This window comes from Schistocerca piceifrons, chromosome 6 (assembly GCF_021461385.2).
Source record: "Schistocerca piceifrons isolate TAMUIC-IGC-003096 chromosome 6, iqSchPice1.1, whole genome shotgun sequence".
Taxonomy (NCBI): Eukaryota; Metazoa; Arthropoda; class Insecta; order Orthoptera; family Acrididae; genus Schistocerca; species Schistocerca piceifrons.
In genome coordinates, this window is record NC_060143.1 from 8,209,207 (window position 1) to 8,235,292 (window position 26,086).

The window sequence follows — 26,086 nt, forward strand, 5'->3', positions numbered from 1 at the left end:
ACCAATGCCATTTCACCTAATTACAGCTGAGTATGCACTTGTACACAGCCATGTGGACAACACAGCCACATGAGTACTTATTCACAGCCACAAGGATGTCACGTGCTTGCATTCACTTGCCCACTGTGAATTTGCACTCTGTGCATGTGCAATGCACTTTACTTACCACCAGATGGTCAAAAGTTTGTCAAATGACTAATAATGAATACAGATAAAATTGTAATTCATTACTCATGAATACAAAATATTATTCAAAACATTATTCACTTACACAAAAAAAAAAGAAATTATTCATCATCTGCGGATAGAAAAGGTTACATATAATTGACAAATTTAAATCCAACAACATTTATTGCTCCAAATCTTTGTCGTTTACGAAACAAATGTACTTTTCATTGCTTTTAAATTAACTTTCAAAACACCTCTTCTTGTCAAATATCTCATCAGAAACTTCATTTGATTACTGAAGATATGCCACAGTGACACTAAAGAAAATATGTTATCCATATGCAAAGAGTATATTGGTGCATTATATCTCCCGAATTAGTCTATATTTCATGATAATGATACACTACTTTCAACTTACAATGTCCTTCAGTAAAAATTGAGAAATCGTCAATTCTGCTGCAGAAATTGTCAATTCTGTTGTAGTTTTTCCATGTTACATTCACTTCCTACATTAAATTAAAATAAAATTTTATTTTCATGTCATAACATCATTCCAAACATACGACCGGATTTCTCCTACATTTTTTTGGATGCTATACGTCGTTAATTTGTTTCAAGCCTCCCTCGACCGTGAACAGAAATACAAGTGAACAATTTGTTTTTAAATTGTGGGTAAGACATTATGGCAATAATTGCAGTAGGCACAGAAAGACAAAAAATTGTCTTCCAATCGTCTCTTGGAGCTTTCTCAATTAAAAAGTAGTCATTGTGGAGAAATATTATGTAATTTTTAATGTACTTAAACACAGTGACTCATCAAAAATTTTTGAATCCCAATGCTCTACGTAACTGCATGGATGCATGAGGCATCAAAAACCTATTTCAGATTTTAACTGAAAGCTTACTCTGAGTTAATCCTAAAACACTTTTGAATGTCCAGCAGCATACCACAAACGTTTTAAGAGTTCTTGAGATTTTAACGTCTGTTAATGTTATTCATTAGCAACTGAGTTCTAATTTTGTTCACTCCTTTTGTAGTACTACAAACACTAGCAAACTGCATAATTAGATCAACGAGACATCCATATTCGATAGTGTTGGTACAACTGAGAAAGGTGCTGCAGAGTTTCTGCTGGCTGCATTCTCATCTCTGGCTACTTATGTACAGTACTTCTGTATGTTTGCAGGGGGAAGGGGAAGTACTGGCAAGTGCAGAGTCAGCTGAATTAGGTCGCACTGGCAGTGCAACTGCTGAAGCTGTCCGCTTAGAGAGTATTTTTGTGCTGCATTTGTTATGCTGTAAATCAAGTAAAGCTGCACTCAACCTGAAGGTCGAATTGAACACTGCAGTGTTTTACTAGGCATGTTGGCATGCCCCTGACTTCTACTGTGTCTGAACTGATTTGTATGGCCAATTAGAAGGGGACCTACAGTTCAACATGCACTCTGAAACATGGTGCAATTTGACTTTACATTTCTCTTGCTGCCAGAGACAAATGAAGTGATAAGTAACAGAAAAAATCGTAGAATCAACGACGGAGCGAACGCAGAACCTTTGCTTTGTAGTGTGGAGCTCAACCTTCTGAGCCACCGAAACACATTTAATTACACTCCATTAATATGTTATTTATCACACAGAAATCGCTCTTAGCCAAGGGAACAAGCACTAGTTAAAGAATATGCTACTAGAAGAAAATAAAGAAAAAACAGTGGCGTTCCATATTGTTCATTATTTAAGTTACAAGTAATTTACTCACGAATAAATTTGTGTGAGTGACCTACTTGTTTGAATAATTATCCAAACAGAAATTTATCCGAATAAGACCCATCTCTGCTTATCAATAGACCTTGTACTTGCTTCCTCTTTCCGTTCACTGCAGAAAAGTAAATTAGTCTACTTGCTCGATTTATTTATGAGAGTTTACAGTGTAGCTGGACTGAACTTTTTTTGTCAACTATAAATAAGTTGACAATTACAACCTGTTGCCACACTCCTCACCATAAATCTATTTTATTTGTTGTGTTCAAAACATGTCTCAATGTCACTGTGATTTTATCAGAGGACTGAATGAAGGCATTATTGCACCAGCTATTCTTTTGTGCAAATTAACAGTTCCACAGCTAAATCAATGACCTTCAATAATATTCAGTATTCAATTAACTTAGAGACATCTCCTTCAGTTGCATTGATTATTTTTTCAAATCACAACTGGTTTCAGGATTTTAAAAATCCATCTTCAGGTTATGAAAGTAAAGCATACAGGAAGAAAGAAATGTATTGTAACACACTGCAAAAACTGTAAGACTAGACTACCTTTAGTAAAACACAACATGCAGTCAGACCAGTCAGTGCAAAAGATAGTAACACACAACATGCGGTTGGGCCAGTCAGTGCAAAGGATCTAAATCACAACATCTTGGTAGAACCAAAAAATAGAGAGGGCCTAATAATCAAAGTGAACTAAAAGCGTAATGTCTGAGCACTTCGGATGAAGGAAACAGAAACCAGGAACAAACACTGGACTCATACTGTCCACCGTCGGGCACAGCATGGTATGATCATCAACCACGACTGCTACAATGGAGGTCTGAAGGTACAGTGTGGTGCAGGCATCAACGGTGTACAACCAAGTAAACTAATGTTATTGTAAAGATATAGAAAAACTATACTGACTGGTCAAGCACTTACAATACTTCATTTAAAAACATATAGAATATGAAAGAGCTATGTAATGCCATTAGGCTAAATAACTCCCAAACATGTAACAACAAGTGACGTTTTGGTACATAAGAGAAATGAACAACTGATGAAAATAGCAAGAAAAGTGATAAAAATTAATGGTAACACAGACCATATTTAGCAAACCATCACAAGTACAACACGTTATAAGCTTGAGTGATGTAAAATAGAATATCTAAAAACCATCAAGAATCTAAAATGTGAGTGCAGTAATGTAAGCAGCAAAATAGCAAACTAAAATGATCAGGCTGAGTGCCTTAAAAAGCAATAATGATATGGAAAGATGACTAAGAGATGGAACAACTAAATGAATGGGAGAAAAATAAGCCTGAACCTCATAGGCTTGTAAAAATATGGGCTGTAATAGGCAAAAAGGCAATGGTACATTTGCCAAATGAGTGAACAGAGGATTAGACAGTAAAAGGCATGATACAAAGTAATGGTAAGGCAAATTACACGAGTGAATCATTACCTATGTATGATACATTATGGGCTCAAGTGATGTAAAATGAAATATATAAATATAAAAATCATCATAAAAATCTAAAATGTAAGTATAGTGATGCTAGGAGCAAAATGACAAATTAACATGATGGGGCTGAGCAGCTTTTATTAGATGAAATAATACTAGCATGGAAAGGTGATTAAGGTGAAACAATTAATAAACGACTGGGATTTAGAGAAATAAGCCTGAACCAGTGACATATTATATAAGGAACATATTTAATAGAACCATGTGTTTCAACGTGGTTTGCTCATTTTAGTTAGTAGTGACTTATGTTATGCGTTACCAAGTACAATACATGAGTTGCCTTGTTTCAGTATCTGAAGGATATGTTGCATTATATTTCTTCCCTCCTCTCCTTTCTATGTTACAGTTTCATACAACTGAAGATGGGATTTTAAAATCCTGAAACCGGTCATGGTTTGAATAAGTAATTAATACAACTGTAGTGGAACCCTCTACCATACACCATCTCCATATGAAAAATGGAAAAATTGACAGCTAAAAAGAAATTCTAATTCTAAATGCATTGCAACACTTCCCAGGCCCATTGGTGCTTCTACGTTGTGGCAAAACCGTATAACTCCATGTTCGCTTAGCCGAGTGGCAGAACCACTCAGTGAGTAATACTGAGGACAGAAACGGCGAGGTGCGAGCCTACAAAACTTGTGCAAAGTGAGTGCTGCTCAGGTAATTCCGCACCATGGATGCAGTGCTCTACCACAGACTGACTGAAGAATGCTATGCAGACAAGGGCGTAAAAAGATGCCACATTATAATGTATATGAAGAGAACAAAAACTATAACAGACCACAGTAAAGACTAAAGAATTGTAAAAACTTATGTAAACTTATATATTAATGCTCTCATTAACAATATTATCTGAAAGCACATCCCTCACTAATAATATTAAATATGTGCACTTGTCACAATGCTTTCCAATCCAATATTTCTGTTTACTTGCTGACTATCAAAATATAGTTCTTCCTGTATCAGCTGCTGTATTCCAAATATGCTTTTTTTTTTTTTTCGTTGTGATTCCCGATGTAAGGTTTTGTTTTTCTCAACAGTTGAAAACTACTTCATAAATGAAGATCTCTTCCTTCTCAGGGATGATTGTGAGGTCTCACTGGAGCAAATGTCAATTCCTCAATTTCTTCTCTGTGGCCATCTTCATGTTCTGACATGGGTACATAATCCAACACAATGCTGGTTATATTGGTTTCCCTTCAGTTCTGAGAATAATTTTTGAACTGTCTTGCTTATTACAACTAATTCAGCACAGCACCTTATTATTAATACTGATTCCAATACCTGTTACATTATTCAAAAATTGTGTGTTTTTGTAACTGTTTGTCATGTAACTAACATGAGTAGTTCTTGGGGCAAAGACAGGGGGAAGACAAGAAGGGTGTTATGACAAAATTACATGTTCATAGTATAAAAGCTTTCACGACCGGATGACATAACTTCTGGTAAACCTTCCGGGATGTAAGGTCGTGGTCCATGAAACTCTTCAGCTCCTACCGTTTTATCCAGAGCTGCGCTGGACATCTTCAGAGGGGTGTTTCTCCTCCGGTGAGTCTTGCCGACTGACGGGTCGGACGTCTGAGAGCGACTTATATATCGTAGAAAGTGGGCGTGACCAGAGTTACACGTGATATGCAGAGATAATCTTTGTCAAAGATAAAACTTAACTATCGATCGTAATCTCGTCACAGATAAAACTGTAGCAATTCTGTAGTGCTACTTGTAGGGAAGCAGCCTACTCACGCTGTAGTAAATTCACATCAGTTTCCATTGTGTGCCAGCCAGTCTGCTGTAACTAGCTCTGACGTCATAAATGTTGCGCAATACCTTAAAAATCAAGCAAATGAACTAAAACTTTTCTAGCATGTCAGGAATAATACTAAATTAATGTGTGTTAAATATCAGTTCGATAACTTCAGCCATTTTCGAAATTTGGACGTTTTTCTGAAAAAATCATTGGCGCAACAGAAAAGAGCTAGAGACTTCAAAATTTATATTTAGATTCATCTTTCATAATGATTTAATAAAAACAGTACTTTGGATTTCACAAATTAAGATTTTAGTGGAAATTCATGATTTTCTGGTTTTCGTCTCAAAATTGAAGGAAGCAAGATAGATTAAGTATGCTAATAAATAAGGCTAGGATGTTTAGATTTAAATAGGTTGGAGGTCCGCTATGACTATGAAGATGTGAAAAGTTTCTTTTGAATACCTATAAAATTATAGCGATAGCGGATCTCAAAAGGGCCAGTTCAGAGCTCATCTACTGCGTGCAGTGTAATTTAATTAATTCTCTCGCCCAAAATATTTAACTTAGCCACGTCAAAATTTTATTATCAATACTTACCTGCGTGCCGAATGCACGTTTAAATTAAGAGCTTCATCGGCCATCAGCAAAAGAAGCTATAAATTATTATGTAACTTGAAGTGGTGCGTTACTAGCCCAGCGGCTAGTTGGGAGAGCCGATTTGATCAGGCGTTCCCTTAGCCGTCCGCACCGCGGCTTTATATATAAGAACACTGCGCGAGGAAGCAAGGCCCCAGTCCTCTCCAGACGCTGAATGACACGCCATCTGTGTCGGGAGTCGCGTCGCATTGGTATCACTGCTACAAACAGCCTCGGGTGCCATATTAAGTTACTAGAGATACGCGGAACCATGAAAACATTTCAAGTGAAGTGTTAATTCTGGGATGATTTTTATTATCTAGCTTCAGTTTGCGTATTGTCGTATTTTCACGTGCCGTCGCAGGACAGACATTCTACCAATTATTTAGCGTGGCGTTTGATGAAATATTTTCATCAAATTATGGCGAGCATTCCTTTTAACATTTAATTCGGACATTTATAGTTGCATCAGCGCATTAGACTCTGAACTGCTCTGTTAGTTAGGTTGTAGGGATACTTGTGTTTTTTATCAGTGAACTTCAGAATATACTCAACTATTTTGGAAAACCGTTTTTGATTAGAAATCCTGGACAATCTCCTAATTCCTCAGAGCTATAAGTGCAGCTATAATGGTATTCTCAGATGAAGTGGGCACTAGGATCTCTAAGTACTGGCTTCACGTTTTGTTAAATCACTTTCTGGGTGCTAAAAAGTAAATAGAGAGCCAGTGTTGAGAACGGCGAAAGACAGCATTAACAACATTCTAAAAGCCAGAAACTGATTCAACATGCAAGCATTTATACAGCAATTCATTTATTTTTACAAACCTAACCGCCGCCCCACATATGGTGCATCGGCCGGGAAATCAACTAAGTGAAAGTGATTTTTAACTATTCGGATTCGCGAGTGAAAGGCGACACGCAACTGAGTATAGAACAGTGAATGTGTTACGTGTGAATGTGGACGACGCAATTGGATTAACAACGCATCTGGATTGACGGAGCTGGCACTGAGTCTAGCGGTGCTGCCGGCATCGCGAGAAGCCAGTCTCGCCGCACCGCAGTCGTCCGCTGGAGCAGCCGGCGCAGCGCCTGCAATTGCGGGCCACGCAAACACACAACAGCCGTCGGAGAGCCGTCTGCAGTTCAACGTGCCACGTCGCATCAGGAATCCTGGTACGCCGCGCCGGCAACGCCATACGTGGTGCAGAAGGAACTAAGTTAAGTGAAAAGCTGTTAAAAATTTTACTAACCTGCACTAAAAGACTGTCGGCGATGGAACCGCCAAAAGAAACGGAGTTTAAACTTAAATTAGAACCTATGTCTGTTGAGGGAACTGTAAATTCAGACAACGTTTCAAGTATAAACATGCATGAAAGTAGTAATGTTAAAGTGAAATACGAAGTATTGTCTCCTGACAGTAGTGTGCGAAGGGGCAATGATTCAATAATAGGGACCCCTGTAGTAAAGCAGAAAGCAGAAATTGTTAATTTATTGGATGATAGTTTCTCTCATGAATTAAAAATGAAACAGTCATCAGAGATGGTAGAGTTTAAGAAGGAGAAGTTAGATATGACTAATCAATCAGAAGTTTCATTTAGTTTTGATGATTCTGGTATTGGAGCTAGTTTTTTGTCACCTGAGTGTGATAAAAAGCCAGCTAGTGAGCAACCCAAAGATGCTGGGGCTATTGATTTAAATGTTATATTACAAGCAATAGCTGCCAGTAATGCACAAATGACAGCTGAGTTAAAGTCTGAAATAACTGAGGTCAAAAACAGTAATGCTGAATTAAAGTCTGAGATTGTGGCCAGCCAAACAAATTTTAATAAACGATTGGAGGTAATGGACGATACCTTCAAGGCTAGTTGCAATAAGTTGAAAGACGATCTAGACAGTTTGAATTATAAAATTGATTACAACCATGAGGATATTAAGAAAAAGGTTGCTCAACAATTTTCTGAAATGTATAAAACAGTAAAATCCGAAGTTGCTGAGGTTCGCAAGGACTTCCAAATGGAAGAAGCGAAGCTGGAGCACGAGTTAACAGGAAAGATCGAGGCGGAGTCTGAACTGTGCTCAGATTGATTTAAAGATGTTAATATAAAAGTAAACATATGTCAAGCAGACATAGATGCAATCAAAACTGATACTACTCATATTGTACAAAGAGTAGATAATGTGGAAATGAGAGTAGAAAATATAAGTACTAACATTGCTAACATTGAGAGTAAAGTAGCTGCAGTAACTTCTGGTAATGGTAGTATACAGCAAGTTGTAGCTGCAAATGCCGCTTTTATCGGGTGTCGGCAGTTCTTGCGGTTCGATCCAGATAAAAATATCCATCCGCTAGATTTCTGGAACGATTCTGAAGATGTGATTCCACCAACTTGGTCTGAGCGAGAGAAAATCTCATTTGTTAGAAGCCATTTAGCAGGTGACGCCATGCGTTGGTCAGCTGATGTTATGTTGAAATGTAAAACATTAGCGGAGTTTAAAACAGCTTTTATTAATGAGTATTGGTCTAGTAATAAGCAAAATGAAGTGTTGAGAGAATTTTGGAGTGGAAAACGCTTCAATGCAGGCAAGGAATCAATTAAAGAGCTTGCTAGGTCATGGATCTCACGTTTGTCACATTTGGCGGAAAAGCTAAAACCAGAAATGATTATACTAGGTCTTGAAGCCAAACTGCCATGGTATTGGCAAACTAGAATTATATCTGCCCCTAGAGATAATCTGGATCGTTTCATTGAGTATCTGGAACGTGTAGAACGTGTTGCGGCCAATGAGGAGCAAGCACGTAATAACAGAAATGCCAATAACAATAATAGTAATTTAAGGAACGAGCAAAATGGCAATGTAAATATCAGAACAATAGGTGTTCGCCATCTTAAGAGAGGTAGGAATTGGGGAAATAATTATCAGAACCAACAATGGCGTCCAAGGGATAATAATTTTGTTCCAAACAAAATTATGCAAGTAAACAACAGTACGGAAAGTAATGCTGTGCCAGTTAACTATAATGAAAATAAAGGAAACAGTAGTAGCCCGAGGCAGGAAAACTAGTTCCCGTCTATGAGGACACTGGCGCTCACCAGGCGGTTACTTTTCCTAAGCCAGTAGTTACGGGAATTGGTAAGACAGATCAGAATACTCAAACTGAACATGTGGATGAAGAGTCGGTAGCACCTAAGGATACAACAGAAATATTAGATCACTCACAGTATTTGATAGATACCGTGTTAGAGACGCTTTCTAAGTGGGAAGAGAAAGAGAAGGCGCAGCAGTGTAACGATAGGAAAGAGCTACAAAATATTGAATTGTCAGGTGAAGAAGCAGAAGAAATTCATGCTTATATTTACGATGAGGATGATGTGCTCTTGTCTAAAGTGCCTGTGCAGGATGTTGATAATGTACTAATAGATTTAGGACAGGAAAGAAGTGAGAATGTAGAGGGTAGGCTGTTGAGGGTCGATGAACCCAGTAGCTGTGACCAGTTGTCACTTGAGAAGGAAACCGACGATAATGGTGAAAGTTGTTTAGCTGTAACTAGTGTTATGCCCGGTCTGGAGACGCAGAATCGCTCAGACTACAGTTATTTGGGTGATGTTCAGCAAACTAAATGCAATGAAGTCGTGCGGTGTTTCGATTTAAAATTAATAGACCGACTGGAAAAGGCAGCTGAAAATGTAATTCAGGAAACCCCTACACACTGTGACCTATATGTAATGAAGACAGATGTCGATCACTTTAGTTGGAGACAAATCCAAAAGGAACTACTAGATGAATTTGAGGAACCACCTGTACAACCTAGAATAAGCCACCCTATAATAATAGTGAATATGTTGGGTATCAATGTACGTTGTCTCTTAGACAGTGGAAGTGAGGTGAGTGCAATATCTCAGTCCTTCTTTGATGCATTACCTGGTAAAGACAAGCTTACAGTAATGAGGGTATCAGGACTAAGAATAATTGGTGCTACTGGCAAGGTTTCAAAAACGGTAAAGCAAGAAGCTTTACTACCCTTTAACATTAATGGTAATTTAATTGATCATCCATGTTTAATTGTAAACAATCTCAGTATTGAGGTTTTAATTGGCATAGATTTCTTGTCAAAATATCAGAGTGTTGTTGACTTTGAAAGAAGCCAGTTAAAAATGGTCTTGCCAATAACCGGAGTAATTATAGTACCTTTTAGTGATAAACATGTAGTAACTGATGATGAAACTTGGGAGCTGCCTATACGAGTTCTGAAAAATAGGAGGTATTGGGACGAAGGTGTTAATCTTAGTAGCAGTAAGCTGAACACAGAAGAAGAAGAAGAAGAAGAAGAAGCAATTATTGTGGACAAAATAGAAGCTAAATTGCAGGAAATCGATAAGATTTCAGCTAATCAGAAGGAAGAACTGAGACAGGTTCTAAAAAGGCATCATAAAGTATTTTCAGATCGACGTGGCGTGGTCAAAGGTTATGAACGAATGCTGTAGGGAGGATGTTGTTCTGTAACCTCTACACAGTGTGGCAGCTGTGCAGTCCCAGCTGTGTGAGATCTTCTTTCCTTTTCAGGTCTCACTCACTCTTCATCTTTCCTATCCACAAAAATTTTGACCCCTTCTTTCCAATATGAAAATTGTCTGAAGCTAATGAATGCTGTAGGGAGGAGGTTGTTCTGTAACCTCTACACAGTGTGGCAGCTGTGCGGTCCCAGCTGTGTGAGATCTTCTTTCCTTTTCAGGTCTCACTCACTCTTCATCTTTTCTATCCACCTAAAATTTCTAACTCTTCTTTACAGCATTAAACCAATGAATGCTGTAGGGAGGAGGTTGTTCTGTAACCTCTACACAGTGTGGCAGCTGTGCAGTCCCAGCTGTGTGAGATGTTCTTTCCCATTTCGGATCTCACTCATTCTTCCTCTTTCCTGTCCTCAAAAATTTCGACCTCTTCTTTCCAAATACTAAAATTTTCCGTTATGACTATCAAGCCAGCATTAAGCTAATGAATGCTGTAGGGAGGAGGTTGTTCTGTAGCCTCTACACAGTGTGGCAGCTGTGCAGTCCCAGCCGTGTGAGATCTTCTTTCCCTTTCAGGTCTCACTCATTCTTCATCTTTCCTATCCACAAAACTTTCGACCTCTTCTTTCCAGACATGAAAATTTTCTGTCATGGCTATGAAGCCATGAGTTATGTGACCATTCTATCTACCGATTAGTGAAGAAAAATACCTAATGTGACAAACCTAATAGTGACAAACAATAGAGAAGTATGACGTAATTAAGATACAAATGTATCTGAGTAACAATTATGTATAGTACCCTGGTAATATAGTAAGTACAAAGTGTTGTTTTATTGGAAATGGTCCACCAACAGTAATTTAAAAAGATATATGAATTCATGTACAAGCAGGATCTGAAGTGGTAGTGAAACCTAGTGTATGCATTAGGGCTAACTAATAAATAGTAAAAGAGGTTCCTTTATGAAAAATATGCAGATAAATTGTAAGAATAAACTCACCTTGTGTAGCAAGGAATGGCAGTGTAATAGAATTGAGCAGTGTTTGTGGTTGAGACGTGAAGGACACGTCCCTGAAGTATTTATAAGGTTGGAACTGGCCATTATTTTAGTGTAGTGTGTGACAGGATACACCTACACGTATTGAGGTTATGAGTTGGAGGCGTGAATGCGACCATAGGTACCCTTATGTTAGATGAGACAGAGCAGCTCATGGTGTCCTATAGGTTTAAGGAATTTAGCATTACGCTCGTCCATAATTACTTGATGCACTTTAGTGGTAGGTCTGAGAGAGACTACCTAAGGTTTCAGCGTCCGATCGAGTGGAAATGGATTGCCACGTGAGCAAACTAATCAGCTGCAATACATTATGAATATGAAATAAATGTGCTATCCTATGCTTTAAATATTAATAGAGTGAGTGTTAAATAAGTACATACACTAGCAAAATAAATAAATAACATACTGACAGACGTGAAACATTATTTTAGCTCAGCATAAATACACTTCAAAGTAAGTAAGTACCTAATTGCAGATGTGGAACTGACAACAGCAGAAGACCAATAAGTGGATTTAGTAGTCAACTAAACGTAGTGTGTTTTGAACACTCACAACTGTACTATTACCAAAAGTTACTCACATGTACAAAGAAGCTGAGAAAACAACCACTAATCATACTCATACTATCTCTAAGAATAAAGTAATCAAAGATGAGTCAGTTAAGTGCTTAAAATACAAATGTATCAGGAATGTACCGAGCATTGGTTCAGTGTTCCGGCCCAGAAATAATAATAAATTCAGATTAAATATGATTTATGATTGTATGCCTTAGGAGCATAAATTTTCTCTAGTACATGACTAAAGGCGTTTTGAGCCATTTGTTTAACGATTTTATGACAGTTAAGTAACCGTAAGAGTAAAACTGAAAAAGTTCTGTTAACTTTGTTCCAGCAAAATATTGAAGGATAAAATGTATAAATCCCCATTTCATTGTGACCCACCCTTAGATATTAAGTGAACAGAGTCTGAGGCACTCTTTTTGTTTGTTCTACAGGACAAACCAGATAATGGCAGCCTGGTAGCTGCGTGAAAGCGTGGAGTGACTTGGACACAACTCACAGTGACCCCTCCCCTTTCCCCCATGTAATTTTGAGAGAACGTGAAGGACGCACACCATAGCAACTTCCCCTCCTCTACCCTTGTGAATGGAAGTGTAGGACGCCAGCCAAAGCGGCTACAACCACGTGTGTAAAAAATTATTTGTGAACTTTTCTTTCAGGTTTAGAAAAGACTGCTAAGAGATAATCATCTGTTTATGTATCATGTTATTTTCTTTGAATTGGTGTATGTAAAAATGTATTTAATGTATTTAATGGATCTAAGATTTTCATAATTTTTCAATTTGTATGTGTTTGTTTGTCTAAGGTAATATGTATGCCAAAATATTTCATCGACTTTGCTTAAAATTTTGAGTAATGACATTGTTTAAAAGGCAGTGAACATGCCCACAATATAAATAATTAATGTAGGTAATCAGTTTTCTTTAATGTTTCTACATGTTTATATTTCAATTTTGATTTTTTCATAGGGAGTTAAACTGTACTCTTGCTTCCCCTTTTGTAATTAATTTTTTTTTTCATTCATTAACATTCACAAACAAAAAAAAAATTAAGTAGAGGGTGATGTAGGGAAGCAGCCTACTCACGCTGTAGTAAATTCACATCAGTTTCCATTGTGTGCCAGCCAGTCTGCTGTAACTAGCTCTGACGTCATAAATGTTGCGCAATACCTTAAAAATCAAGCAAATGAACTAAAACTTTTCTAGCATGTCAGGAATAATACTAAATTAATTTGTGTTAAATATCAGTTCGATAACTTCAGCCATTTTCGAAATTTGGACGTTTTTCTGAAAAAATCATTGGCGCAACAGAAAAGAGCTAGAGACTTCAAAATTTATATTTCGATTCATCTTTCGTAACGATTTAATAAAAACAGTACTTTGGATTTCACAAATTAAGATTTTAGTGGAAATTCATGATTTTCTGGTTTTCGTCTCAAAACTGAAGGAGGCAAGATAGATTAAGTAGGCTAATAAATAAGGCTAGGATGTTTAGATTTAAATAGGTTGGAGGTCCGCTATGACTATGAAGATGTGAAAAGTTTCTTTTGAATACCTATAAAATTATAGCGATAGCGGATCTCAAAAGGGCCAGTTCAGAGCTCATCTACTGTGTGCAGTGTAATTTAATTAATTCTCTCGCCCAAAATATTTAACTTAGCCACGTCAAAATTTTACTATCAATACTTACCTGCGTGCCGAATGCACGTTTAAATTAAGAGCTTCATCGGCCATCAGCAAAAGAAGCTATAAATTATTATGTAACTTGAAGTGGTGCGTTACTAGCCCAGCGGCTAGTCGGGAGAGCCGATTTGATCAGGCGTTCCCTTAGCCGTCCGCACCGCGGCTTTATATATAAGAACGCTGCGCGAGGAAGCAAGGCCCCAGTTCTCTCCAGACGCTGAATGACACGCCATCTGTGTCGGGAGTCGCGTCGCATCGGTATCACTGCTACAAACAGCCTCGGGTGCCGTATTAAGTTACTAGAGATACGCGGAACCATGAAAACATTTCAAGTGAAGAGTTAATTCTGGGAAGGTTTTTTATTATCTAGCTTCAGTTTGCGTATTGTCGTATTTTCACGTGCCGTCGCGGGACAGACATTCTACCAATTATTTAGCGTGGTGTTTGATGAAATATTTTCATCAAATTATGGCGAGCATTCTTTTTTGGCGAGCATTCTTTTTAACATTTAATTCGGACATTTATAGTTGCATCAGCGCATTGGACTCTGAACTGCTCTGTTAGTTAGGTTGTAGGGATACTTGTGTTTTTTATCAGTGAACTTCAGAATATACTCAACTATTTTGGAAAACTGTTTTTGATTAGAAATCCCGGACAATCTCCTAATTCCTCAGAGCTATAAGTGCAGCTATAATGGTATTCTCAGATGAAGTGGGCACTAGGATCTCTAAGTACTGGCTTCACGTTTTGTTAAATCACTTTCTGGGTGCTAAAAAGTAAATAGAGAGCCAGTGTTGAGAACGGCGAAAGACAGCATTAACAACATTCTAAAAGCCAGAAACTGATTCAACATGCAAGCATTTATACAGCAATTTAGTTTTTTTACAAAATCAGTCGCCGCCCCACATACTGTCCAAATATCACTAAGTTTCATGGTCTCTTCTTTCCGATTAAAATTATCCCTATGTTTATATATTTCAATTGCTTCTCTACAAAGCCGTGGGTAATAGTTCGTCGTCGTAGATAAAATTTTTGTTTTGGAAAACTTCACTTCATGATTTCCCGGCTGAAAAGCATGTTCTGCTACAGCCGATTTATCTGTTTTTCCTAATCGGCAAAGACTTCTGTGTTCTTTTAACCGTGTATTTACACTTCTTTTTGTTGTTCCAACATAAACTTTACCACATGTACACGGAATTTGCCCATTGCTACGCCATTACGTTGTTTATAAAATTCATTATTCCACTGGAAATGACTGGAAGTAAGACAATGGGCAACCCATTGGGTCCTGCAGTAGCTAATTTCTACATGGAGAAATTCGAACAGTCAGCCTTGGAAAAAGCAGATAAGAAACCATCTCGCTGGTATCGGTATGTAGACGATACATTTGTGGTCTGGCCACATGGTAGAGAAGCCTTAGGCGAATTTTTTGATTACCTTAATAACATAAATCCAAGAATCCAGTTTACCATGGAGAGAGAAAATGATAACAAAATACCATTTTTGGATGTTTTAGTTATGAGACAGACGGATGGAAGATTGAAACAACAGATTTTTAGAAAAATAACGCACACAGACAGATACTTACATAAAAACTCTAACCACCATCCAAAACAAAAGAGAGGTGTGATTACAAGTCTCGTTGACAGAGCCAGACGGATTTGCACGCCGGAGTATCTAAACGACGAATTAAAACACCTGAAGCATGCTTTTGAGAAAAATGGCTACTCAAAGAAAGAAGTAAGCAGAATTCTGCACCCAAACAACAAACAACAGAAAGCTTAAGGACAAGTCCGAAAAACGATGGAAGAATAAAGTCTCTCTCCCTTTATAAAAAAAAGTAACGGATCAGATTGGGAAGATTTTAAGTAAACATGATATTAGACCTGTTTTTAGACCAACGAAGAAAATTTGTCATGTTCTTCGGTCTGTAAAAGATAAACGCGCTCCTCTATCAGCCAGTGGCGTATATAAAATTCCATGTACATGTGGTAAAGTTTATGTTGGAACAAAAAAAGAAGCGTAAATACATGGTTAAAAGAACACAGAAGTCTTTGCCGATTAGGAAAAACAGATAAATCGGCTGTAGCAGAACATGCTTTTCAGCCAGGAAATCATCAAGTGAAGTTTTCCAAAACAAAAATTTTATCTACGACGACGAACTATTACCCACGGCTTTGTAGAGAAGCAATTGAAATATACAAACATAGGGATAATTTTAATCGGAAAGAAGAGACCATGAAACTTAGTGATATTTGGACAGTAGCGCTACAGAATTGCTAGACAGTTTTATCCGTGACGAGATTACGATCAATAGTTAAGTTTTATCTTTGACAAAGATTATCTCTGCATATCACGTGTAACTCTGGTCATGCCCACTTTCTACGATATATAAGTCGAGCTCAGACGTCCGACCCGTCAGTCGGCAAGACTCACCGGAGGAGAAACACCCCTCTGAAGATGTCCAGCGCAGCTCTGGACAAAACGGTAGGAGCTGAAGAGTTTCATGGACCACGACATTACATCCCGGAAGGTTTACCAGAAGATAAAATTACATGAGGGTACGGGAGGCCTCTGACTGGGTATGCCCTTGCAGAAGGAAAAATACAAGCAAGTGCTGGAATCAAAATAGGAAAGGATGAGCAAGGCAGTAGAGCATGGGCAAGAGAACAGATATGGGGCAGGTTAGGAGACAAGGGACTTGCAAGATGTTTTGGGAAGGGATTTCAGCACTGTATGATGTGCCTAAGTAGAAAGTTTATCTTCTTTTTCTTTTTTTTCTATTTATTTTCAGCCTTCCTCTTTAAAATTCTTTTAGCTTTCTTGTACTATTTTTGCATTTGCCTTTTTATCATCTGCATAGGCTCCTTCTTATTTCTTCCTCATTTATTTTATTTGAATTTGACTCTTATCTTTGGGCTATCTACTGTCTACAGCTCATTTTTAGGGCCACTCTGAAATTGAATCTTTACTGGTACTCAATTGTTACTTCCTAATCAATTTCTGTCCCTTGCATCTATCCTGATACAGCATTTGGACCAATTCCCATTCAACACCTGTGCATATACCTTCTCCATTGTCTTATTTGTTCACTGAAGATGAAATTTTAGAAATAACTGAAAGCTAGAGATATAAACCCATTTTTAAATTAGCGTGCATCTGGCAGCTCTTTCCTGGTTTGCCAGTCAGTAGAGACATAGCCATCTTCTATCACAGGTATTACTAGTTTTATTTCCTTTTTTTCTTTATTTTTACTTTCATTTTACAGTGATTCACATTTCAGCTCAAATTAAAATAGAGCTTGCAAATGACTTACGGATATGAACATTATGGATAAGACTACACTAGCTGGAAAAATACATCAAATTAGGTTACCTGCTACAATAAGTGTGTCCACAAGTTCAAGTGAAAGTGACACTTGATCCGCTAGTGACATCTGAGAACAATCCAGTTGGAGACCAGCCTGCAGTGATTTCAAGCTCTCATCCACCTCGCCTTGATGTTTCTGAATCAGAGCCATAAGAAGATGGTACAATGGCTGTTCACGCACATGCAGATTGTAGCTGAGCCCCATCTGTTGGCACACATGAGATGAAATAAAGATCCCACCACTTTTCAGAGTTCATGAGATAAACTATATCTACATTATTATATAAGACACGTTGCTGTTGTTACTTAGTTTGTTACTTAGTTATATGTTCCATGGATCATTTTGCATGGTATATCATAATGCTGTAAAATGAGTCATTTTACATTCATACAGCAAATTAATTTGTGCATAGGTTATATTTATAAGCTTTTTTTGTGTTAGTAATTCCTACCCACCACCTTTTAAAATTACAGTAATAAATATGGAACAAAAGGAGTTGTCATGGAGACACTTCCTCATTTTGGTATCAAATTTTACTTGCATTCTGTCAGGCACCTTGTATTATATCTCTGGACAAGTGATTAAACATTTTTGTTGCAGCACTGTGCACCCCTTTTTGTGCTAAAGACAACCTTTACGTGCAGTAATAAACATTATTTTTCTTTCTCGTATTGTAATTATGGGTGTAATTGTTTCTTCTGCACTCCATGAGGGAATAAATATACTGTGAACCAGTAGTCAGAATGCACAACTCCTAGCTGTCTACAAAATGACCGTGGATGATCACACCACATATAATCTTTACAGTGCATTTTTGTGCACGGAAGGCTTTCTTAAAGGTGAGTTACCCCAGAGCATTACTCCACGACATTACTGAATGAAAATATGCAGAAGTTGTCAACTTCCTGATTTGTCTCTGCCCAATATTTCCACTGACTCTAAGCACAAATGTGGCTGAACTAAGTTGTTTTAGGAGTTCCAAAATGTGCTTTTTCCAGTTTAAATTCTCATCAATGTGGACATTGAAAAATTTTGAAGCTTCCACACTAAGTATGTATTATTGCGTCATCATGTGTCACACTTATCATTGGTATAGTAGCTTTAGATGTGCAGAACTGAATATGTTGTGTCTTTCTAAAATTGAGAAAGAGACCATTAGTAGAAAACCAGTCAACAACACTTAAGAAAATTGTTTACCACTTTGTCTGTTGCTGTACGTACAGTCCCTGGCCATATTATTAGATGCATCCAATGATTTTGATAATTCATTTATGTCTGGGGTTTGGTTTTGTAAACTGGCTCAGCTATCATTGTTTGATTGGCTGAATAATTGTTTAATACATTCATTGTTGTTAAAGAGCTATTATGGAATGAAATGAGCTCATTTGTTATGCCATACAGCCTGATCAGGAAAAACCCTTTTGCAGCAAGAAAACGTCTCTTTGTTATCCTGGCCTGGAAATTCACTTGACATGAAATCAAAATGAAAATATTTGGAGCTGATGAAAAGGGAAGTGACAAAGGAAACAATCACCACAAAAATTTGTCTCATTGAAAAGATTATTCAAGTATGGTATCATCACCCACAGATGCAGGACACTGTGCAAGCCTGTATTAACAGTACGCCAAGGTGAACTGAAGCATTAACAGCTGCTAGAGTGGCATGACGAAGTATTAAGAAGTTAGGCCTAGTTTCACTTATTGAGCATTTTTTACAACAATAACAATTAACATTAAAGCTGTGCAGTGTATCCATTATTAATAATCTGTAATGATCAAAGAAATTAAATCATTTCATATAGATTGAACAAGATAATCTTTGCAGCTTTTTGTACCTCGTAAACTCATATTATGTTAAAAACTTGACGTTCATCTAACAGTGTGGCCAGGGACTGGATGCTTGGATTGATTACAGTTCATATAAATTAGGATGAATGGCATACATAAGACTGATCATTGTCAAACTTCAAATGTGATTTCCCTCCAGTCAGAGGAATCTCACTTGATTACACTGGCTGAATTACTAAGTACAACTTTCTGCATTCTTTTGGTTGGATGTGACATTACCCTATGGTTCGTTATACCATCAATTCCATAAAACCTCAATTTACCAAGGAGGATATTGTGATTCACACAGTCAAATGCCTTAGATAGGTCACAGAAAATAGCACCTGGTGTTATTTTGTTATTTAACGCTTGTAAAATTTGGTGAGTGAACATGTAAATGGCAGTCTCAATAGAGCAACTCTTTTGAAGTCCAAACTGTGATTTAGTGAGGATATTATTGTTGCTTAAGTGGGATACTACTCTAGAATATCTTACCTTCTCAAAAATTTTGGAAAATGATGTTTGCAGTGAAACAAGTCAGTAGTACTGACATGTCACCTATCATCTTTCTTATAGAGGGGTTTGACAAATGTATATTTCAATCTCTCTGGAAAAATTTTGTAGGAATGTTTCCCTACTTAACTTACTAAAATAATTACAAAATTTCAAAATTAGGCATGATAGGTTCCACACAAAGACCAATGCCCATACTTGGTTAAGAAAGCAAGATATTTATTAAAATATGTAACCACTACAGACAAATCATTAAATAGTCTAAAAATTAAGCTATAGAAAATCACTTGCAGATGTGATGGCACTAGATAAATGGGTGTGGTAAGAATAGTGGGACACCAAACAAAGCCACTTCCACATTACAGAGTATCTGTCAGCACAACACTGATCTTACCAATGTGAGGTGTGGAACTAATCAACTCTTGCATGATAAATGGACATGGCAAGAGCCCAAAAAAAGGCACACGATCATCACACAAGGTAGTTGACAGGTGGAGCTCAGAACTCAGACAGTACCAACTTGGGCACTAATGCCTGCCAGTTGGAATGTCTTGCAGCACAAAACACTGCTTTACACAACGGATCCTTGGTAGATGTAGAGACGGCAAGGTGTGGGTGAGTCTTTGAGTCTTAAAACTTCACAATGAGCATCTCAGTATGAAGTGCATCGCCACATGGGGTGTCCATTGCAGCATGGGCAGGGGATCAATATTGACACCGTGAGGAGAAGACCAGGACTGCAAGCAAGGCTAGATCAGCAGAACCCTCGCTAGGAACCGAGCTATTGTCTTGTACTTGTCTTGTACCAGTAAACAGCAATCATAGTAGGAGGGTATCCAGTCACAAGGTAGAACTGTCAGCTTTGGGTGAAAATAGACACACAAAATAAGAAACTCACTGCCATAGCTATGGCTATCGTGAGCAAGGAAAATGTGGAACTGCTAGAACCAATGTGTGGCAAGGAACTGCCACAAAGCCTTACATGTTTCAGATAAGACAGGGCTTATTATATGGGAAGAAATCCTTTGAAAACACCATAGATTCCACATGAACTTTTATTTTTGAGGGAATATATAATTTTCTTAATTTCAAAAGGAGAAGTTGGTGATACATTCATGTGACTGAATTCCATGAGGGCTGCTTATTCACCCCACTGGTGTGCTTTTCCTTTTGAACTATTTGTTCCTACCTTTTTGACTATTTTTAAGAGATGAGTATTAAATGCATTTGTACCTGTGAATAATCATTTCTAGCCCTTCCATTTAAGTCAATAGTCATGTCATCCTGTTCTTTGTCCTGTTGTCCTGCCTCCTCTTTCACTATGTCCTATACAACCTATGTCTGTTGTCGGAATTACTGATTTCTGACATGATGTGCATGTTCCTTGTTTTTTTAAATAACATTTCTTAGTTATTTTGAGCAGTTTTTGTAGAATACAACTACTGCACAGGATCTTTACTTGTTCTTGCCATCAGATACAATTCCCTTTTCCTTTTACAAGATACTGTAATCCCTCTAGACATCATCCACTTTTTTTTTTTTTTTTTTTTTTTTTTTTTTTTTTTTTTTTTTTTTTTTTGCATGACTGTTTAATGTCCTTTCTGATTAGCTCATGTGGAAAACTATTTTCAAATAATGACATTAGTTTATCATGAAACAGACAAACTGTCCTTGTGGAAAGAAACAAATGTGTAGAGTGGTACATGAAAATATTCTGAAGACAACAACATACTCCAGTGCTCAATACATTTATTGTTTCTCAAGCCACAGAAAAGGCAAAGCAAAATGTACATACCAGTTTCAAGTTGTGTTTCCGAACAGAGCTGCTGAAGACTTGTAGGAAGAGACCATGTTGTAGGACATTACTTCAAAGATTGCTTCAAAGTGTAACACACTGGAAGTACATTTTAAATGATTACATATGTTTTAGACCTAATAGGTCTATTGTTAACAGTTCCTGCAAATGTCATTAATCTGGACACACGATTACTGCACTAGAGCAACTTAAAGAAAATGTTGCTTTCCTGTACCAACCAGCCATGAAAACTATCACCAGTAGACTAAAAGTGAACACAGGCACTACCAGCTTGAAGGGTTAAAATATCATCACATTATAATAACTCTTGATGTTCTCTACATTGGTTCTGCAGTAGTTGACTGCGGATTTCTGAGATTCTTCTATCAAAATATGGATTCTTAAATTTAAATGGTGTTTAGAACGGTGCAGTACAAGAACTCGTTTTTTCATTTCTAATTCGTTTGTTTTTTCATTTCTAATTCATTTACACAGACTTCATTTGTTTACTTTCCATTTTCTTAATACTGTTGTTCTTACACTATATTTATCCCTCTGTTTGTCCTACTTTCTCTTGTTTGCATTTTCAGTACTCTTCATCTCTCTCAATACTACCTACTGAAAGGGAGATGGTAAACTACAAGAGATGCCTCTATGCTACCAGTAAGTATTAACACTTGTCTCTTATATGCTTTGTTTTGAAAGCAATATTTTATTCAAATCATTTCATAAACAAGCTTCTTGAGTTATCTGATCCTTTTTCGGTTAAAACTCATTTTCTAATACTAAGCTAATTGGTGCAGTGTTTTAGGCAAGGAACTGGGTTTATGAGGAGTTGGGTACAAATCCCTGTCCAGCTTTCCACAATTTCTCTGTCATTTACATCAGATGCCAGGATTGTTTCTTTGTAAATAATATGGCCAATTTCTGTATCTATCTTCATCGTATCACCAATGTGTTCTGAGAAACTCATACTGTTGAAAATTTGTCACACTTAGCAACATTTTATTCCCATACCATCAAATTGAATGAAAACTTTACAAACAAAAAGTCAGAAGTTGAAAATATTTTTAATAATCATTTTCTAAATGTTGTGGATATAGTAGGATCCAGGTGTTCATTAGAAGATGCTAGGCTGTTAATGGAAGAGGCCATACCTATGCAATTTGATACAATTGAAATCTCACCCACTTCTCCCTCTGAAATTAGGAAAATAATAAACTTGCTTAAAAGCAAAAACTCACATGGAATTGATGGCATTTCCAGCAAAATACTAAAAGCTTGTTCTCAAAAGATAAGTAAGATTCTCAGCCACCTGTGTAATAGCTCTCTGGAACAGGGCATTTTCCCTGATAGACTGAAATATGCTATTGTTATACCTTTGCATAAAAAGGGGGATAGATCTGATGTCAACAATTACCGTCCAATCTCCCTTCTAACAGCTGTATCCAAAATTTTTGAGAAAGTAATGTATTCAAGAGTAGCTTCACATATCTGTAAAAATGAAGTACTAACAAAATGTCAGTTTGGTTTCCAGACAGGTTTTTCAACAGAAAATGCCATATATGCTTTCACCAGTCAAATTTTGAATGATCTGAATAACCGAACACCTCCCATTGGGATTTTTTGTGATCTCTCAAAGGTTTTTGATTGTGTAAATCATGAAACTCTGCTAGACAAGCTCAAGTATTGTGGCATGAGTGGGACAGTGCACAAATGGTTTAATTCGTACCTAACTGGAAGAGTGCAGAAAGTTGAAATAAGTAGTTCTCATAACATGCAAAGATCAGCACATTCCTCAAACTGGGGAACTATCAAGAATGGGGTTCCACAAGGGTCAGTCTTGGGTCCTTTGTTGTTCTTATTATATATTAATGACTTGCCATTCTATATTCATGAAGAGGCAAAGTTAGTTCTCTTTGCTGATGATACAAGTATAGTAATCACACCTGAGAAACAAGAATTAACGGATGAAATTGTCAATACTGTCTTTCAGAAAATTACTAAGTGGTTCCTTGTAAACGGACTCTCACTGAATTTTGATAAGACACAGTACATACAGTTCCGTACAGTGAATGGTATGACGCCATTAATAAATATAGACCTTAATCAGAAGCATATAGCTAAGGTAGAATATTCCAAATTTTTAGGTATGTCCATTGATGAGAGATTAAATTGGAAGGAACACATTGATGATCTGCTGAAACGTTTGAGTTCAGCTACTTATGCAATAAGGGTCATTGCAAATTTTGGTGATAAACATCTTAGTAAATTAGCTTACTACGCCTATTTTCACTCATTGCTTTCATATGGCATCATATTTTGGGGTAATTCATCACTGAGGAATAAAGTATTTATTGCACAGAAGCGTGTAATCAGAATAATAGCTGGAGTCCACCCAAGATCATCCTGCAGACATTTATTTAAGGATCTAGGGATACTCACAGTAGCTTCTCAGTATATATACTCTCTTATGAAATTTGTTGTTAACAACCAAACCCAATTCAAAAGTAATAGCAGTGTGCATAACTACAATACTAGGAGAAAGGACGATCTTCACTATTCAAAATTATATCTAACTTTGGCACAGAAAGGGGTGAATTATACTGGCACTAAAGTCTTTGGTCACTTACCAAATAGTATCAAAAGTCTGACAGATAACCAACAAGTATTTAAGAAGAAATTAAAAGAATTTCTGAATGACAACTCCTTCTACTCCATAGAGGAATTTTTAGATATAAATTAAGAAAAAATAAATAAAAAATAAAAAATAAATAAAAAAAACACAAAAAAATAAAGTTGTTATATTAACTTAAGTATGTTGTTAAATTAACCTAATTATGTCACGTATTGGAAAATTCGACTCGTTCCACATCATTACGAAATATCGTATTCATGACCCATGGAACTAGTATTAATCTAATCTAATCTAATCTAAAATGATTACATATGTTTTAGACCTAATAGGTCTATTGTTAACAGTTCCTGCAAATGTCATTAATCTGGACACACGATTACTGCACTAGAGCAACTTAAAGAAAATGTTGCTTTCCTGTACCAACCAGCCATGAAAACTATCACCAGTAGACTAAAAGTGAACACAGGCACTACCAGCTTGAAGGGTTAAAATATCATCACATTATAATAACTCTTGATGTTCTCTACATTGGTTCTGCAGTAGTTGACTGCTGATTTCTGAGATTCTTTTATCAAAATATGGATTCTTAAATTTAAATGGTGTTTAGAACGGTGCAGTACAAGAACTCGTTTTTTTCATTTCTAATTCGTTTGTTTTTTCATTTCTAATTCATTTACACAGACTTCATTTGTTTACTTTCCATTTTCTTAATACTGTTGTCCTACTTTCTCTTGTTTGCATTTTCAGTACTCTTCATCTCTCTCAATACTACCTACTGAAAGGGAGATGGTAACCTACAAGAGATGCCTCTATGCTACCAGTAAGTATTAACACTTGTCTCTTATATGCTTTGTTTTGAAAGCAATATTTTATTCAAATCATTTCATAAACAAGCTTCTTGAGTTATCTGACCTTTTTTCGGTTAAAACTCATTTTCTAATACTAAGCTAATTGGTGCAGTGTTTTAGGCAAGGAACTGGGTTTATGAGGAGTTGGGTACAAATCCCTGTTCAGCTTTCCACAATTTCTCTGTCATTTACATCAGATGCCAGGATTGTTTCTTTGTAAATAATATGGCCAATTCCTGTATCTATCTTCATCGTATCACCAACGTATTCTGAGAAACTCATACTGTTGAAAATTTGTCACACTTAGCAACATTTTATTCCCATAATGTTTTTGTCTTCCTAAGTACAAAAATCATAAACAAATAATATAATTTTAAAAATGTTTTTGCTTTGCATCTATGCTTCCATCTGTACATTAAGCTAACATTTCTCTGTCTTTAACATAGTTTTAGCTCGTATTTTCAGCTACTTTTGTTTATTTGTATCCCTAACAAGGGACACAGAACTATTACTTGATCCAATTGGAAACATCTGCGTTTAAATATGTGCTCAAGTTTTAAAATGAAACATTATTTTTTAACATTAAATCCTAAAAATTACTAAAACACTATAACAAATGATTATAATGTATTAAAATAAAAAATAGAATAAAGCAATATTATAATATAAATTAAGTAGAAACCTCCAGGCTTTGCATTGCTTGACTGAAATCCCCTTGCTGTATGAGTATCTGTGCTTGAAGAAGATAAGCTGGAGCAGAGGTTGAATCCAAATCAAGAATATGATGCAAAGTCTCCGCTGCTCTTGACAAATCATGACTGAGGAATTGTACACGGGCTAAAAGCAATTGTGCTTCTGTCAATCCAGGGCATGCACGGGTTGCCTGAAAAAATTCACAAGAAGAAGATAATTTTATGAATGTAAGCTATAAATAAAACAATGGAAAATCCAAGATGGAACATAACAATAGTGTGTGCCCGTGTGTGTGTGTGTGTGTGTGTGTGTGTGTGTGTGTGTGTGTGTACACGGCAGAGCTCTTGAAGGTGAAAGGTGTTCTCAAAATAAAGGTCTCATGAACTGTGATTAAATGTATTGACACTCTAAAATATATTTCTTAGTTACAGCTAAATCCATTCCTCAAGTCACCCAAAGAACTACATCTATATTACACCCTGCAAGCCACTGTATGCTGTATGGCAGATGATCTTTCTAACAAATATTATTCAACCTCATCTCACTTTATTCAAATATGCTGTGTGTGAACAATGACAATCTGCATGCTTCAGTTACTGCAATCCATTTAATTTTATCACAACACTCTCTGAATTTTATACAGAAACTAACACTTCATTTCATATGGACTGACCCCTGACTTTGAGCTCATATTCTGGTTACATCAACTGACAAACAACAATGTGTTGTACCTTGCCAGAAACATGGTGATGTCTACTTTTATCT

General features: G+C 36.8%; 1 protein-coding gene across 2 annotated transcripts in view; it reads right to left on the reverse strand.

Moving 5' to 3' along the window:
* Positions 1 to 26,086, reverse strand: part of LOC124802547 (tetratricopeptide repeat protein 21B-like) — a 275,934-nt gene that overhangs the window by 121,717 nt on the left and 128,131 nt on the right. For both annotated transcript variants that reach the window (XM_047263411.1, XM_047263410.1), the window contains exons 9-10: positions 25,311 to 25,511; positions 17,013 to 17,211 (exon numbers count right to left, since the gene is read on the reverse strand). In XM_047263411.1, the coding sequence (XP_047119367.1) occupies positions 17,013 to 17,211; positions 25,311 to 25,511 (400 nt within the window). The remainder of the gene's footprint in view (positions 1 to 17,012; positions 17,212 to 25,310; positions 25,512 to 26,086) is intronic.